At 47.0% G+C, this 17,477-nt stretch overlaps 1 protein-coding gene across 2 annotated transcripts in view; it reads right to left on the reverse strand.

Moving 5' to 3' along the window:
* Positions 1-17,477, reverse strand: part of dok7b (docking protein 7b) — a 106,082-nt gene that overhangs the window by 64,079 nt on the left and 24,526 nt on the right. For both annotated transcript variants that reach the window (XM_048525283.2, XM_048525277.2), the window contains exons 5-6: positions 3,934-4,053; positions 1,796-1,903 (exon numbers count right to left, since the gene is read on the reverse strand). In XM_048525283.2, the coding sequence (XP_048381240.1) occupies positions 1,796-1,903; positions 3,934-4,053 (228 nt within the window). The remainder of the gene's footprint in view (positions 1-1,795; positions 1,904-3,933; positions 4,054-17,477) is intronic.

Here is a 17,477-nt window from a genome sequence, read left to right on the forward strand (position 1 = left end):
CAGGTGGTTTGCATGTGGAAGAACTTCCGGAGGAAGCGGTGTATTTGGGTACAGTTACAATGTTTAAAAGACATTTGGATAAGTCGGTGAATAGGAAAGGTTTGGAGGGATATGGGCCAGGAGCAGGCAGGTGGGACTAATGTAGTTTAGGATTATGTTCGGCATGGACTGGTTGGACTGAAGGCTCTGTTTCCATGCTGTATCAGTCTATGACTATGACTGTATGGTCAGGGTAGGGATAAGACAGTGGACAATCCATGAAAGTAGTGACATATTTTACTACCCATCCTTAATTAAGAGTCAACCACACATCTGTCTAAGGTTCTGAGGAAGGGTCACTCGTCCCAAAACGTTAACTCTGATTTTTTTCTTCACAGATGCTGCCAGACCTGCTGAGCTTTTCCAGCAACTTCTGTTTTATTGCTCATGACTGTGGGTCTGTAGGCCAGACCAGATGAGAATGTCAGATTTCCTTCCGTAAACAACATTAGTGAGATAAACAGGTTTTTAACAATTGACAGAGGTCATGTGGTCATCAGTAGACTAGCTTTTCTTTCCACATTTTTACTGGGTTCAAGCTGCTACGATGGTTTCATTGAACTCATTAGTCTGGGAATCCTGGATTACTACAGAAATGACATTACCACCAGTTCCCCAGGCTGTCCATCTGTACGACATACCAACAGAGACATGTAGTCTTCAGAGTCAATGGGGAATGCCGGTCCTACAGTGTGAGGCAGGGACAGTTAGCCTGCATTGCTCAGATGGGATGGTGGTTAATGGTGTATCTTTTCTCAACAAAAATTTGGAATCACCATTGTCATACTGCCATCTGGGGAGGCAATGGCCCAAAGGTATTATCGCTGGACTGTTAATCCGAGACCCAGATAATGGCAGATGGCGGAATTTGAACTCAATAAAATATCTGGAATTAAGAATCTAATGATGACCATGAACCCATTGTTGATTGTTGGGAAAAGCCCATGTGGTTCGTTGTTGTCCTTTAGGGAAGGAAACTGCCATCCTTACCTGGATAACAAAATGTGAGGCTGGATGAACACAGCAGGCCAAGCAGCATCTCAGGAGCACAAAAGCTTTTGTGCTCCTGAGATGCTGCTTGGCCTGCTGTGTTCATCCAGCCTCACATTTTGTTATCTTGGAATTCTCCAGCATCTGCAGTTCCCATTATCTCTGATGCCATCCTTACCTGGTCTGGTCTACAAGTGACTCCAGACACACAGCAATGTGAGTGACTCTAAACTGCCCTCTGGGGCAATTAGGGATGGGCAATAAATGCTGCCTGGGCAGTGATGTCTTCATCCCATTAATGAATAAAGAGGAAAAGCAAATATTGGGAAGCACATTCTGTGCACAGTAGGCTCCCAGAAAAAAATAAGGAGTAAAAGCAACAAGGTAATCTGTTTTATTGGATTTGGTTAAGAGATAACTATCACCCTAGGCCTCCTCAGTTTGAAGGTGTACCTTGGCAGCTTTGAGCAGCAGCCAGGGTGGGGAGGATGGGAGATTGGTTCAGACAATGCAGCACTCCCTCAACAGGAATCAGAACGGGACAAGCAGCATCCATGGAGACAGAGTAAGCTAACGTTTCCAGGCCGCATGACTCTAATGAAGAGGCTATCCATTTCAAAGCATCCAGAATAGGGCATGAAAATGGCAACGCCTGCTGCAGAGGAGAGTGTTCTAACACAAGAGGCTCAGGGCTGTTGAACCAGGCATGGCGGGGAAGCAGGAATTCAAAACTCAACCAAAATATGTTAAGACACTTGCTACTAACCTCCACTGCTCTGTCGACTAGTTTGTGACAAAAGACTCAAGCGTTTCTCCAGCTCCAATGCTTCATGGCTGATCCTCTCCTCTGTGTACGCTTGGCTCAAACTGGGATCTACAATCCAAAGGGAAGCAGTAAGGAGTTTTATCACAAAAATGTTTTGACTCCTCGATGCGGACAGACTTGGTTTACAGAGGGGACTCGATAACCTCTGACACGGTGGCTCAGCGGTTAGCACTGCTGCCTCACAGCGCCAGGGACCCGGGTTCAATTCCACCCTCGGGCGACCGACTGTGTGGAGTTTGCACGCTCTCTCTGTGTCTGCGTGAGTTTCCTCCCACCAACCAAAAATGCGCAGGTTAGGTGGACTGGCCGCGCTAAATTTCCCCCATAGTGCCCAGCAATGCCTATTCTAGGTGGGTTAGCCATGGTAAATGTGGGGTTATGGATATAGGGTGGGGGGGTAGGGATGCTGTTTAGAGGGTTGGCACAGACGCGATGGGTTGAATAATCTCTTCCTGCATTGTAGGGTTCCTATGATTTCTATAAATAACAGAGCCTTTAATAGGTCTTTAAGCCTCAGGTGAAACAGGGAGGCAGCCAGTGACAGTGTCAAGTATTCAACTGATGGCATGGGCGCCGATGGCTGTGGTTCACAGGAGACCAGCATTGGAAGAGCATCTTAAATATCTCAGACACCAGTGGAGATTACTGAGACAGGGAGCAGTGAGGGTCACGGAGGGACTTGGAAACAAAGTTGCTTCACTGGGGTCCAGCATGCACCAGGATGACCGGGACAACAAAGCTCCCCACATGGACAGCAGAGATTCTGGATGACCTCGAGTTTACAAAGGCTGGAATGTGGGAGACCAGCCAGGAATGGTTTGGAGCGACAAAGTTCAGAGGTTTAGAATTAAAAATCACGAATGAGGGCTCCAGCAGTATGAGAACAGACAGACAGGGTGTAAATCAAAACTGAAAGAACTGCAGAAGCTGGAAATCAGAATCAAAAACAGAAATTGCCAGAAAAGATCGGCAGGTTTGACAGCATATGTGGAGAGACAACAGAGTTAATGCTTTGGGTTCCGTGATCCTTTGGAAGGGTCGCTGGACATGAAACGTTAACTCTGAGTTCTCCACAAAGTTCAGACCTTAACCACTACATGGTTATTCCTCCTGTTACCATCTCTTCTTTTACTAATTATCTCAAACCTGTGTCCCCTCCTTCCCAAACCTTCAATATAGAATCAAAGGTAAAAATGCCGACTAATCAAAATTTCAAGGCTCACCTCTTTCTCCTGACAAACCCACAACCACTTCCATCCAGAAGGGCAAAGGCAGCAGATACATGGGAACACCAACCCCTGTAAGTTCCCCTCCGAGCCACTCACCGTCCTGATTTGGAAATTTGTCACCGTTCCTTTATTGTCGCTGGGTCAAAATCCTGGAATTCCCTCCCTAATGGCATTGTGGGTCCCTTTATGCCTCAACATTTCCCAATTTATCATCATTTAAATAGTACCCTGCCATTCTGCTAATCCTACCAAAGTCTATAACCTCAGCTCACTACTGCCTTCTCCAGGTCAACAAGGGATGAGTAATAAATGCTGGACAGGCCAAAAAATTGACCAAAACTGCACACACCATACCCCAGGTGCAGTCTAACCAAGCTCTTATACAATTTGACCAAGACTTCACTACACCTGTGCTCTGCAGCAGGGTTAGCTCAGTTGGCTGGATGGCTGGTTTACAGTGCAGAATAACGGCACAGGGCCAGTTCCCAAATTGGCTAAGGTCACCATGAAGCTGCCACCCTCTTGACCTTACTCCTCACCTTGTCAGGGTGACCGTCAGGATAAACTAACCGTATTTCTTTACGAGAGGTTGGGACGACGGTGACTATCTTTTATTCAAAACCCCTTGCGATAAAGGCCAACAAGTTCCTTGTTATTTTCACACCAATCCCATCGCCTTTTGCTCCACCTGTCTCCAAACCCTCGCTCCCACTGCTTCTTATCGCCTTCCCTTTGCCCCTTCCCATTCATCTCCAACTCTGCTCAATGTCCTTCTGTCCACACCCCTCCCAACCCTACACATTACAGAGAGAGGGCACAATCTTGTTACTCCATCCTTCCTGCACCAACCTGGTAGAACGGGCCGCAACCCAAACGGCCCCTTAGTTGGTGAGATCCCTCGGACGATGCAGTCGAAGAGGAAGCTGATCCTTTCGCCCTCAGCACATGACAGACAGAAGATACCAGCCCCTGGTGAGAGAAACAGGAAAGGCAGCTTTATCCACCCTCTCACACACATGGCAGGATATGTGAGAGCACATCATGGAGGTGGGGGTGGGGAATCTCTTTGGGCTTTAAGTTGTATTTCCCCCCACAAAAGCTAAGCACCAAAAATGTAAGGAAATTCACTCTGCTACTCACAGTCATGGTCACAGAGTCACACAGTGCAGAAGCAGACCCTTCAGTCCAACCACTCAATGCCAAACAAAATCCCAAACTAAACTAGTCCCAGAGATAATGGGAACTGCAGATGCTGGAGAATCCAAGATAACAAAGTGTGAAGCTGGATGAACACAGCAGGCCAAGCAGCATCTCAGGAGCACAAAACTCCTGTGCTCCTGAGATGCTGCTTGGCCTGCTGTGTTCATCCAGCTTCACACTGTTATCTAAACTAGTCCCACCTGCCTGCCCATGGCCCATATCCCTCCAAACCTTTAAAAACCGAAAGAACTGTGGACGCTGTAAATCAGGAACAAAAACAAAGTTGCAGGCAAGCCAGTTCTGAGGAAGGGTCACCAGAACCGAAACGTTAGCTCTGATTTCTCTTCACAGATGCTGAGCCAGACCTGCTGAGATTATCCAGCAACTTCTGTTTCTGTCCCTCCAAACTTTCCTATTCAGGTACTTATCAAAAGTGTCTTTTAAACATTGCAATTGTGCCCACATCCACAGAATTATGCACCTGCACCCCTCGGTCCCTCTACTCTACACAACCCAAGGACCCTATCATTAATTGCATAAGTTATATTCCTGTTTGTTGTACCATAGTGCAAAACCTCGCATTTATCCAGATTGAACTCCGTCTGCCACTTTTCAGCACATTAACTCATGAGATCAAGATCCCTTTGTACAACAATTCCCCCTACACTTACAGCACTGGTGGCGGTACTGGGGGCTCTGGGTTGTCAGTCACAGCTCAGAACAGGCAGAATTCAGGCTGTGTGTCCATCAGTGGGGCAGTCTGCGCATGCGCTGGCGCTATGGTAATGCAGTGCTGTTAGCAGCACAGGGCCAGAGGAGTCCTAGCAGAGTCTGACCACAGGGGAGTCATACAACATAGAAACAGGCCCTTCGGTCCAACCAGTCCATGCCGACCATAATCCCAAACTAACCCACCTGCCCGCACTTGGCCCATATCCCTCCAAACCTTTCCTATTCACGTCCTTATCCAAGTATCTTTTAAGCATTGTAACTGTGCCCACGTCCACCACTTCGTCTGGAAGTTCATTCCACACATCAACTACCTTCTGTGTAAGGAGACTGGCCCTCTTTTGTTAAATCTCTCTCTCTCCTCACACGAAGGAAATGTGTCCCCTAGTCTCGAGGTCCCTCATCCGAGGGAAAGGACAACTACCATTAACCCTATCTATACCCCTCGTGATTTTGTAAACCTCTTTAAGGTCACCCCTCAATGAAAAAAAGTCCCAGACTTCCCAGCCTCTCCTTGTAACTCAAGCCCTCCATTCCCAGCAACACCCTGGTAAGCCTCTTCAGAACCCTCTCTAGCCTAATAACATCTGCGAGGGTAAGGAGCCAGACTTCGGGGCATCTAACACCCATCTTAACTCTTCCTCCCTTCTGGCACGGTCTGACCAGCAGTGACAGTGTCTCACCATTACGGCCTGGACACACACATTCTCACAGGATGACAAAAGGTGCTATTTAATCTTTTAAATTCAGTCATGTAGATGTGGATGTCATTAATGAGGCCATTTTGCAGCAGAGAGCGGCGCGAGCCGGGCGGACATGAGGTCAGGGCAGAGAGGCAGTTGGGAAGGTAACTGAGTGCTATTTAAGTACTTACCTCGAAGCCAGCGGGTCCTTTTTGCAGCGGAGTGCTATTTAAGTAGGTGTGTTCTCAGCCCCAGGTCCTACACGGTAAGGCCTCCCTCCCACCCTCTTCCTCTAACCTAATTAAGAGTCCACAGACTCACAGCAAACACGCAAGGGCTGAGGGAAGTGCCTGGTGAGAAAAGTGCAAGTTTTCGGTGAAGAGGCTCAGTGAGGAGATTACGCCACTGTTGAAGAGGGTGAAGACATGGCTGCCAAGCTGATTCAGTGTGCTGCATGCATGATGTGGGAAGTCAGGGACACTGATGATGTTTCTGGCTCCTATAGCTGTGCTAAGTGTGTACACATTCAGCTTCTGAAGGAGGTTGTTGCAGCGCTGAAGAAAGAACTAGAAGACCTCAGGCTCATCCGAGAGAACGAGAATTTTCTGGACAGGACCTTCAGCAAGGTCACTACACTGAGGATACCTGAAGAGAGAAGGGGGATGTCGATGACAAAGGAAGGCATGAATGAAGTACAAGAGACCCCAGGGGAAGCACCTATTGTAAACAGGCTGACTGTCTTGGAAACTGCCGAGACAGACGACACTGCCAGTCCGAGAGGTGGACAGGTCTGCGAGTCAAAAATTGCTGTAGAGGCAGAGCCGAGAAGTCAGACATCACGGAGAGCTGTGGTAATAGGGGACTCCATTGTGAGACGGACTGACAGGGGTTTCTGTGGCAACAGGCAGGATTTGAGGATGGTGTGTTGCCTTCCTGGTGTCAGGATCCAGCACGTCACTGATAGAGTGCAGAAAATCCTCGAGGGTGAAGGTGAAGAGCCAGAGGTGATGGTGCATGTCGGCACTAATGATGTCGGGAAGAAAAGGAAGAGCATTCTACAGCGAGACTTCAGAGAACTCGGAAGAAGGCTGAAAAGCAGGACTTCCAGGGTAGTTATCTCTGGTTTGCTTCCAGTTCCTCGGGCTGGAGAGGGCAGGAACAGAGAGATAATGGACCTGAATGTGTGGCTGAGGGACTGGTGTCAGAAGCAAGGGTTTAAATTCTTGGATCACTGGGGTATGTTTTGGGGTAAGGATAAATTATACAAGAGGGAGGGGTTGCACCGTAACAGGTGGGGGACCAGCTTTCTGGCAGGCAGGTTTGCCACTGTAACACAGGTGTGTTTAAACTAAGCAGTGGGAGGGAGGGGCCAAACTGGAAATTTAAGAATGAACTTAAAGGGAAAGTGAGAATAAGAGAGGTTAAGAAGGACAACAGAATCAACAGAGCAGAAAACTCAAGAAGGGATCGTACAGTATGGTCAAGTGAAATAGGGATTGATAGGAAGGGTGAGGGGAGTAATAAATTAAAAATATTATATATGAATGCACAAAGCATAAGAAATAAGGTGGATGAGCTTGAGGCTCAGTTGGAAATTGGCAAGTACGATGTTGTGGGGATAACTGAGACGTGGCTTCAAGTGGACAGGGCCTGGGAAATGAATATTCAAGGCTATACGTGCTATCGAAAGGACAGACTGGTGGGCAGAGGGGGTGGGGTGGCCTGTTGGTGAGGAATGATATTCGGTCCCTTGTGAGGGGGGACATAGAGTCAGGAGATGTAGAGTCCGAATGGATAGAGCTGAGAAATTCTAAGGGTAGAAAGACCCTAATGGGAGTTATCTACAGACCCCCAAACAGTGGTCAGGATGTAGGGTGCAAGTTGAAATTGGCCTGTCACAAAGGTTTCACTACAGTTGTTATGGGAGATTTCAACATGCGGATAAACTGGGAGAATCAGAATGGTACTGGACCCCAAGAAAGGGAGTTTGTAGAGTGCCTCCGAGATGGATTCTTAGAACAGCTTGTACTGAAGCCTACCAGGGAGAAGGCAATTCTGGATCTGGTGTTGTGCAATGAACCGGATTTGATCAGGGACCTCGAAGTAAAGGAGCCATTAGGAGGTAGTGACCATAATATGATAAGTTTTAATCTGCCGTTTGAGAGGGAGAAGGGAGAATTGGAAGTGTCAGTATTGCAGTTGAATAAAGGGAACTATGGAGCCATGAGGGAGGAGCTGGCCAAAGTTCAGTGGTACAATACCCTAGCAGGGATAGCAGTGGAACAGCAATGGCAGGTATTTCTGGATCTAATGCAGAAGGTGCAGGATCAGTTCATTCCAAAGAGGAAGAAAGATCCTAAGGGGAGGCAGGGGCAGCCATGGCTGATGAGGGAAGTTAAGGACTGTATAAAAATAAAAGAGAAGTATAACATAGCAAAGATGAGAGGGAAGCCGGAGGACTGTGAAGCTTTTGAAGAGCAACAGCGGATAACTAAAGAGGCAATACAGAGAAAAAATGAGCTATGAAGGAAAACTGGCCAAAAATATAAAGGAGGATAGTAAAAGCTTTTTTAGGTATGTGAGAAGAAAAAAAATGGTTACGACTAAAATTGGGCCCTTGAAGTCAGAAACGGGTGAATTTATTAGGAGGAACAAGGAAATGGCAGATGAGTTGAACAGGTACTTTGGATCTGTCTTCACTAGGGAAGACACAAGCAATCTCCCAAATGTTATAGTGGCTGAAGGACCGAGGGTAATGGACGAACTGAAGGGTATTTATATTAGGCAGGAAATGATGTTGGATAGACTGTTAGGTCTGAAGGCTGATAAGTCCCCTGGACCGGATGGTCTGCATCCCAGGGTACTTAAGGAGGTGGCTCGAGAAATTGTGGACGCATTGGTAATTATTTTCCAAGGTTCTGTAGATTCAGGATCAGTTCTTGCGGATTGGAGGGTGGCAAATGTTGTCCCACTTTTCAAGAAAGGAGGGAGAGAGAAAACAGGGAATTATAGACCGGTTAGCCTGATGTCAGTGGTGGGAAAGATGCTGGAGTCAATTATAAAAGATGAAATTATGACTCATTTGGATAGCAGTAACAGAATAGGTCAGAGTCAGCATGGATTTACGAAGGAGAAATCGTGCTTGACTAATCATTTGGAATTTTTTGAGGGTGTATCTATGAAGATGGATAAGGGAGAGCCAGTGGATGTAGTGTACCTGGTCTTTCAGAAAGCCTTTGATAAAGTCCCGCACAGGAGATTGGTGAACAAAATTAGGTCACATGGTATTGGGGGCGAAATACTGAGTTGGATTGAAAATTGGCTGCTGACAGGAAGCAAAGAGTAGTGATAAACAGGTCCCTTTCGGAATGGCAGGCAGTGACCAGTGGGGTACCGCAAGGTTGGGTGCTGGGACTGCAGCTGTTTACAATATACATTAATGATATAGACGAAGGCATTAAAAGTAATATTAGCAAATTCTCTGATGACACAAAGCTGGGTGGCAGTGTGAAATGTGAGGAGGATGTTATGAGAATACAGGGTGACTTGGACAGGCTAGCTGAGTGGGCAGATGCATGGCAGATGCAGTTTAATATGGACAAATGTGTGGTTATCCACTTTGGTGGCAAGAACAGCAAGACAGATTACTATCTAAATGGAGTCAAGTTTGGTAAAGGGGAAGCAAACGAGATCTAGGTGTTCTTGTACATCAGTCGCTGAAAGCAAGCATGCAGGTACAGCAGGCAGTGAAGAAAGCTAATGGCATGCTGGCCTTCATAACAAGAGGAATTGAGTATAGGAGCAAAGAGGTCCCTCTGCAGCTGTACAGGGCCCTTGTGAAACCGCACCTGGAGTAGGGTGTGCAGTTTTGGTCTCCCAATTTGAGGAAGGACATTCTTGCTATTGAGGGAGTGCAGCGTAGGTTCACAAGGTCAATTCCCGGAATGGCGGGACTATCATATGTTGAAAGATTGGAGCGACTGGGCTTGTATACTCTTGAGTTTAGAAGGATGAGAGGGGATCTGATTGAGGCGTATAAGATTATTAAGGGATTGGACACTCTGGAGGCAGGAAGCATGTTTCCGCTGATGGGTGAGTCCAGGACCAGAGGACACAGTTTAAAAATAAGGGGTAGGCCATTTAGAACAGAGTTGAGGAAAAACTTCTTCACGCAGAGAGTGGTGGATATATGGAATGCTCTGCCCCAGAAGGCAGTGGAGGCCAACTCTCTGGATGCTTTCAAGAAAGGGATAGACAGAGCTCTTAAAGATAGTGGAATCAAGGGTTATGGGGATAAGGCAGGAACAGGATACTGATTGTGGATGGTCAGCCACGATCATAATGAATGGTGGTGCTGGCTCGAAGGGCCGAATGGCCTACTCCTGCGCCTATTGTCTATTATTATTGCCCACTCCTAATTATCCAGAGAGCAGTTAAGGGTCAACCACATTGCTGAGAGTCTGGAGTCACACACACCAGATAAGGACAATAGATTTCCCTCCCTAAAGGGCATTAGTGAACCGGATTGGTTAGATAGTCGCCATCAGGTTAGCTTTTCTTTATTCCTAGGTCCTTATTAAATTCAAAGTTTCACCCACCACGACGGGACTTGAACCCAGGCCCCAGAACATGGGCAAGGAGTGTTGGAATTACTAGTGCCTTGGCAACACCAGTACACCACACATACGGGGGTGGGGAAGAGGGAAACAGGCTTGGTTCTGCAGCCTGCTGAACCTTAACGCTGAAAAGCCTCGGGAAACAGTGCACTAGACCACCTGCTTCCTTTATTTAATGGTGAGGGACTCTGTCAGCTCCATCGGCCGCACCCCAGGAGGGTGAAGGAAAGGACAGGTGGAAGGACTCTGCGTACTCAACATGTCAACAAGTGCGCAGAATGGCTCCTGGGTGAATACTTCACCCACCTCCCACTCCCCCCCTACTCCTCCATTTTCCTAGAAAACAGATTGAAAGCTGAAAGCGCTCAGCAGGCCGCATGTTCAGGTTACAAAAGCAGCATGGCACCCTCCCCCACCCCACCCCTCAGCTAGGACGGCTACAACTCTGGCTGTTCAGCCAGTGTTTGGCATGTGGAGAATGCATCCCAGCCTTGCCAAGCAGCTGTTTATCGGCTGGGAGTCAAAGCCTGTGGAGACAGGGGGAGGACGGGACGGAGGGGCGGTGCAGCTCGGTCATAAATATAGTCTTATCATTAATAGCCGTTTGTCTCAGGAGCAGCATGGGTTTTGAAATAATTTCAGTTTTCCTCCACAGTTCCAACATGAACCATATCAGTGGTGAACTGAATAGTCGTGAATAAATCACTGCTAGGCCATTCAGCCCCTTGAATCTGCTCTGTCATTCAATAGGATCATGGCTGATCTAACACTCCGCACTTTTCTGCCTTTTCTCTTTCAATACATAACTCGGCCCATCAGTCTGCGAGCCCCCGTCTTACTCCCTCATGTTCCTTTCATCTGCACCACGTCCTCAGCACGTTCCACTCGACACCCAGCACAGAAACAGGGCCTTCAGCCCATCCAGTTCCAATCTGCTGTTAGCATTCTCCTCCGTCTTCCTCTTGCTCAATCTAGTTTACGTAAACCATCTATTCCCACAGGCGTATTTCATTTCTCCTTAAATCCATCTCTACTGTTGCTCCAGCTCAACGTTCTGACCACTCTTTAGATGAAGAATTTCCTTCCGATTCCTGATTGGAATTCCTGCCAATTCTGTCCTACATTGATGCCCCGTGTGTTATAGTCTTCCTCAAAAAGTACAGACATTCTTACCGTATCAAAGTCTTTTAATCATTTCTATTTGGTCACCTGCCCAGACTTCTTTCTTCACAAGAAAAGAGATCCAGCCTGCAAATCCCTTTCCCGACATTGACACCCACACATGTCCAGCTTCCATTTTGTCAATATTCCCTGCAACCCTCTCCGGTGCCTCTGTGTCCCAGAGAGGCAGCTGTGTTCTTAGTCTCTTCAAACCAAGGTCTGGTACAGATTTAGTGAGTCACACATTTAGGGCAGAGATGAGAAGGAACTTCTACTCTCAATGAGTTGCAAATCTGCGGAATTCTTTACTGCAGCGGGCTGTTAAGACTGGGTCATTTACTTTATTCAAAGGCTGAGGTAGAACATAAAACAGCACATCACAGTACAGGCCCTTGAGCCCATGATGTTGTGCCAAAATTTTACCTGAAACCTAAGGTCTATCTAACCTCCACCCCTACCTTATACCACCATCCATATGCCGATCTAGTAATCACTTAAATGCCCCGAATGAGGCCGACTCCACTACCCTCTCTGGCAATGCATTCCATGCCCTGACCACTCTCTGAGTAAAGAACCTACCTCTGACACCTCCCCTATATCTACCTCCACTCACTTTAAGACTATGCCCCCTCGTAATAGCTACCCTCCACCCTCGGAAAAAGTCTCTGGCTGTCCACACTACCTATACCTCTGATCATTTTGTACGCCTCTAATCAAGTCACCTCTCATCCTTCGTTGTTGCAAAGACCTTACTCTCTAGATTTTTAAACAGTAAGAGAATCAAAGGTTGTAGGGAAAAGACATGAAGGTGGAGTTGAGAACCATCAGATCAACCGTGGTCTTTCTGAATGGTGGAGCAGGCTCGATGGGCTGAATGGCCTATTTCTTGCTCCTACGTCACATGTTCTTAACTTTTCTACTTGATAGAAAATGTCCCCCAGGGAGTCAGCAAAAGCTTTGATGTGTCATGGTTTTTGATTTGAGAGCAAGTTGCGCAGATTTATTATCAAATGGAACTCTTTTTTGTCACACAGTAGGAACAATTTACAAGGTCAGCTTTCATCTGCTCATGAGGCAGTCATCTCTACAGATTATACTGGGGAGATATAAAGGCTGAGATAATGGGAACTGCCGATGCTGAGGAATCCGAGACAACAAAGCGTGGAGCTGAATGAACAAGACTGCCTGGATAATCACTTTGCAGAAGGTCTCAGTTCAATCTGCATGTGAGACCCTAGGCTCACAGATAGTCCCCCCCTTCAATTCTCTCCCCTGTTCCTACTCTGACCTCTGCCTGGCACTGTAACAATGAAGTTCAATGTAAACTTGAGGAATTCCATCTCGTTAACACAACATTTTTGAGCCTGTAAATCCCAACAGTAATGTTCAACAATTTTGGACCTTAGTCAGCATTTACATTCCTCTCAGACGTTCTGTAACCAATATCATCTCTTCCTGTCCACCTTTGCCTTATTACTGCTCCTGAACACTTTGTCATTTAACCCCTTCTGCATTCCATCCACTTTCCTGCACTGGCTTAAAAATTGTTGACATGATGTCTTCCAAATCTGATGAATAGCCATTGGTCCTGAAGCTCTACAAAGAACCATGCTGTGTCATTACGGCTCTCACCTGCAAGATCTCCGCTCTACCTCTTCTGGGGAAGCCCCTGTCAAGCTACACTCTAGTCAGGCAATAACAAGGTCACCCTTGCGTCCTTTTGCTGGAATCCCAAAGGCCTGGGATCACAGAATGCCCAGTCGTTGTGCGTATATGTGTCGGTGTGTGTGTGTGTGTGTGTGTGTGTATTCTCTTATTAGAGGAAGACAACTGGTGATGGTTTAAACTGAGGATCTCCATACCCCTCAGGCCAAGGCCAGAGGTTGAGAAGGACAGTCCTTTAGGGTAACCACAGCCCAACCTGGAATTGAACGCACACTTGAGTGTCATCATAACCACAAGCAGCAAATGGACAGCCTGTCTATGTGAACAGTGTAGCAGTGTAAGAGTCTGAAGGTTTTCCAAAGACTGCATTTCTTTCTCTTTTCAGAAAAATAAAGAATTGGAACAGAGCCAAGAGCTCTCACTTCCCATTTGCCTCTAAGCTGCAATTGAGACACTGCACAATTAATGGGCCAAAGTCTTGTGTCTGCAGTGCCCACTCCATCCTTTCTCTACTTTGTCCCTGCTCCATCTTGGGTGGTGCTGTTGGAAGATGAGCCAGGACTCACCGGTCAATGTTCAGCATTGGTAGAGTTGTGTGACAGGGACCACAGAAGGTTGACGAAAGTGCAGGAAGGGTGTGGCTCATCAGGCCTGGTGCTTACCTGATGCTCAATCCCTGAATCAGCCACCAACTGCCTTGGATCATGAGTAAATGCGAGGTTTTGTACTTTGGAAAAAAAGAATACAGGCACGGACTATTTTCTAAACGGTGAGAAAATTCGTAAATCAGAAGTGCAAAGGGATCTGGGAGTGTTGGTCCAGGATTCTCTAAAGGTTAACTTGCAGGTAGAGTCCGTAATTAAGAAAGCGAATGTAATGTTGTCGTTCATCTCAAGAGGGTTGGAATATAAAAGCAGCGATGTGCTTCTGAGGCTTTATAAGGCTCTAGTCAGGCCCCATTTAAAATACTGTGTCCAATTTTGGGCCCCACACCTTAGGAAGGACATACTAGCCCTGGAGCGTGTCCAGCGGAGATTCACACGGATGATCCCTGGAATGGTAGGTTTAGCGTATGATGAACGGCTAAGGATCCTGGATTGTACTCATTAGAGTTTAGAAGGTTGAGGGGAGATCTAATAGAAACTTACAAGATAGTGTATGGTTTGGAAGGGGTGGACGCTAGGAAGTTGTTTCTGTTAGGCGGGGAGACAAGGACCTGTGGGCACAGCCTTAAAATTAGAGGGGGTAAATTTAAAACTGAAATGAGACAACATTTCTTCAGCCAGAGAGTGGTGGGCTTGTGGCATTCATTGCCACAGAGTGCAGTGGAGACCGGGACGTTGGATGCCTTCAAGGCAAAGATTGACAAATTCTTGATCTCAAAAGGAATCAAGGGCTACGGGGAGTGCGCAGGGAAGTGGTGTTGAAATGCCCATCAGCCATGATTTAAATGGCGGAGTGGACTTGATGGGCCGAATGGCCTTACTTCCACTCCTATGTCTTATGGTCTTATGGACTCCTTCCCCACCCCAAGGTGGAAAATAGTTCACACAAACTGACCTGTCAACAGCAGGCCAACTTGTCTCTGTAAGGCAGTGGCAGAGTGATGTCACTGGATGAGTAATCCAGAACCCCAGGTTAACGTTCTGGGGGCAAGCGCTCAAATCCACGACACATGGTGAGATTTTAATTTCATAAGAACCTGGGATTTAAAAGTAAAACTGGTCCAAAGGAGACCATCTAACCCATCTGGTTCACTAATGCCCTTTAGGGAAGGAAACTGCCATCCTTACCTGGTCTGGCATACATGTGACTCCAGACCCACAGCAATGTGGTTGACTCTCAACTGCCCTCTGGGCAATTAGGGGTGGGCAATAAATGCTGCCTGGCCAGTGAGACTCACTCCCATGAAATAACTTTTTAAAAAGTTATCTGCCACTTAGGGATCGCGGTTGGTGTAGAGGTGAGTTGGAAATATTGGTCATGAGCTTTCCAACTCAAACTTGAATTCAGGCACATAGAACCATAGTATCCCTACAGCATGGGAGCAAGCCATTCAACCCATTGAGTCCATACCAACCCTCCAAAGAGCAGCCTAACCAGTTCCATGCCCCTGCCCTGTAACCCCCTATTAACTTTGGCCAATAGACCTAACCATTGGAAGGAAACCAGAGCATGCAGAGGAAACCCATACAGGTACGGGGAGAATGTGTAATCTCCACACCCAAGGCAGGAATTGAACCCAGTGCTGACCACTGAGCCACCGTGCCACTTAGCTAAGTGATGTTCCCACCTCTCAAGCTCACTGCCAGCAGTGCCAATCATTCTGCCATTTGTCTGTCTTTCTGCAATCTTGGTGCAATGTGAAATACACTGCCAAAGCTTTTCACCCGCGCTCTCCGTGGAATAACGGATACTTTGCTCAGATCATTGTTTGCTGAATTTCATGCAAAGTTACAAAAGGTCCATCACTTTCACAGCCAGAAAGTGACCTGTCAACCTCAAAATTACATTGAAAATGCAAAGTATCTCGAAAAGATGAGAGACTAAAGTAGTAGTTTTGTGCTGTTATTCCACAGAGGCAATGCAGATGCTACTTTCCAAGAATGGGATTTAACTAGCAGTCCAAAAAGATAGATATTCTCTCCATCACACAATTGAGCATCGTTGTGTAAGTACTTCAGTGCCCCTGTTGCGCCAGGTTTACAGGCCATTTGTCCCAGCAATTGCCTGGTTGATTAAACAAGTTGTTTCAGATGTTCGTAATAAGCAGAGTACTCAATTGTATTTGAATGTCAATTTACACAAATGACTGCACTAAATTACACTTAGTAAACCCAGAACAAAATACCTCCTGTTAGATAAGACTGTGCAGTCAGACAATACTTGCTGAACAAGCCCAAGGGTGTGACCAGCTGCGCTTACAAATGGTAGTGAGTTTGCAGAGGACACCAAAACTGGTTTGTAGTGGACAGTGAAGAATGTTATCCAAGAGTACAATGGGACTTGATCAGATGGGCTGAGGAGTAGCAGATGGAGCTTAATTTAGACAAATGGGGGTGCTGCATTGTTGAAAGGTAAATCAGGTCAGGACTCATAACACTTAATGGTAGGATGTGAGTTTGCTCACTGAGCTGGAAGGTTAGTTCAGACGTTTTGTCACTTTTTTTTATTTGAAAAAACATACTTTATTCATAAGATGTACAAAAAATAAAACATATTTATACACCTACCCAGTCATGCAAGCCGCTCCGGGTTACTCAGGGGGTACATACACCAACTAAAGGAAAAACACAAAGCAAAGAAAATACCCCAGCAGTCGTCACCCAGCACAGTCCCAGTTGGCCCCTGACCAGTTGGGGAAGGCACCAGCTGGGCCCACTTACCAGATAGGGCCCTTTTTTCTATTCTGGACGAGGGGTTTCATACCATGGTCTTTCCCCACTGCTCCTTGGCAGTGGCTGCCCCAAGCTTTAGCGTGTCCCTCAGCAGGTAGTCCTGGACCTTGGAGTGCGCCAGTCTGCAACACTCGGTCAGGGTCAGTTCTTTCAGCTGGCAGGCCAGCAAAGTGCAGGCAGACCAAAGAGCGTCTTTCACCACATTGATGGTCCTCCAGGCGCAGTTGATGTTGGTCTCGGTGTGCGTCCCAGGAAACAGCCCGTAGACCACAGAGTCCCGCGTCACGGAGCTGCTCGGGACGAACCTCAACAAATGCCTTTATTTTGTTCCAGATGTAAGCTGGTTCACTGAGCTTGAAGGTTTGTTCCCAGATGTTTTGTCACCATTCTAGGTAACATCATCAGTGAGCCTCCGACAAAGCACTGGTGTTATGTCCCGCTTTCTATTTATCTGGTTAGGTTTCCTTGGGTTGGGATGTCATTTCCTGTTCTTTTTCTCAGGGGATGGTAGATTGGCTCCAAATCAATGTGTTTGTTGATAGAATTCCGGTTGGAATGCCACGCTTCTAGGAATTCTCGGGCGTGTCTCTGTTTGGTTTGTCCTAGGATGGATGTGTTGTCCCAATCAAAGTGGTGTCCTTCCTCATCTGTAAGGATACGAGTGATAGTGGGTCATGTCGTTTTGTGGCTAGTTGATGTTCATTTTGATGTTCAACTCACTTTCATCCGCCACTCTCCGGCCCATTGGCCTTCAGGTCAAGACCTCCCTGTACATGGACGATGTCACCATCTTCTGCACCGATTGTCGGTCGGTGAGTAGGCTCTTGGACATCTGCGGCCAGTTTGAACTGGCCTCGTGTGCCAAAGTCAATAGGGGTAAGAGGGAGGTCATGTTCTTCGGGAACTGGGACGACCGCTCCTTCATCCCCTTCACCATCAGG

This window comes from Stegostoma tigrinum, chromosome 3 (assembly GCF_030684315.1).
Source record: "Stegostoma tigrinum isolate sSteTig4 chromosome 3, sSteTig4.hap1, whole genome shotgun sequence".
Taxonomy (NCBI): domain Eukaryota; kingdom Metazoa; phylum Chordata; class Chondrichthyes; order Orectolobiformes; family Stegostomatidae; genus Stegostoma; species Stegostoma tigrinum.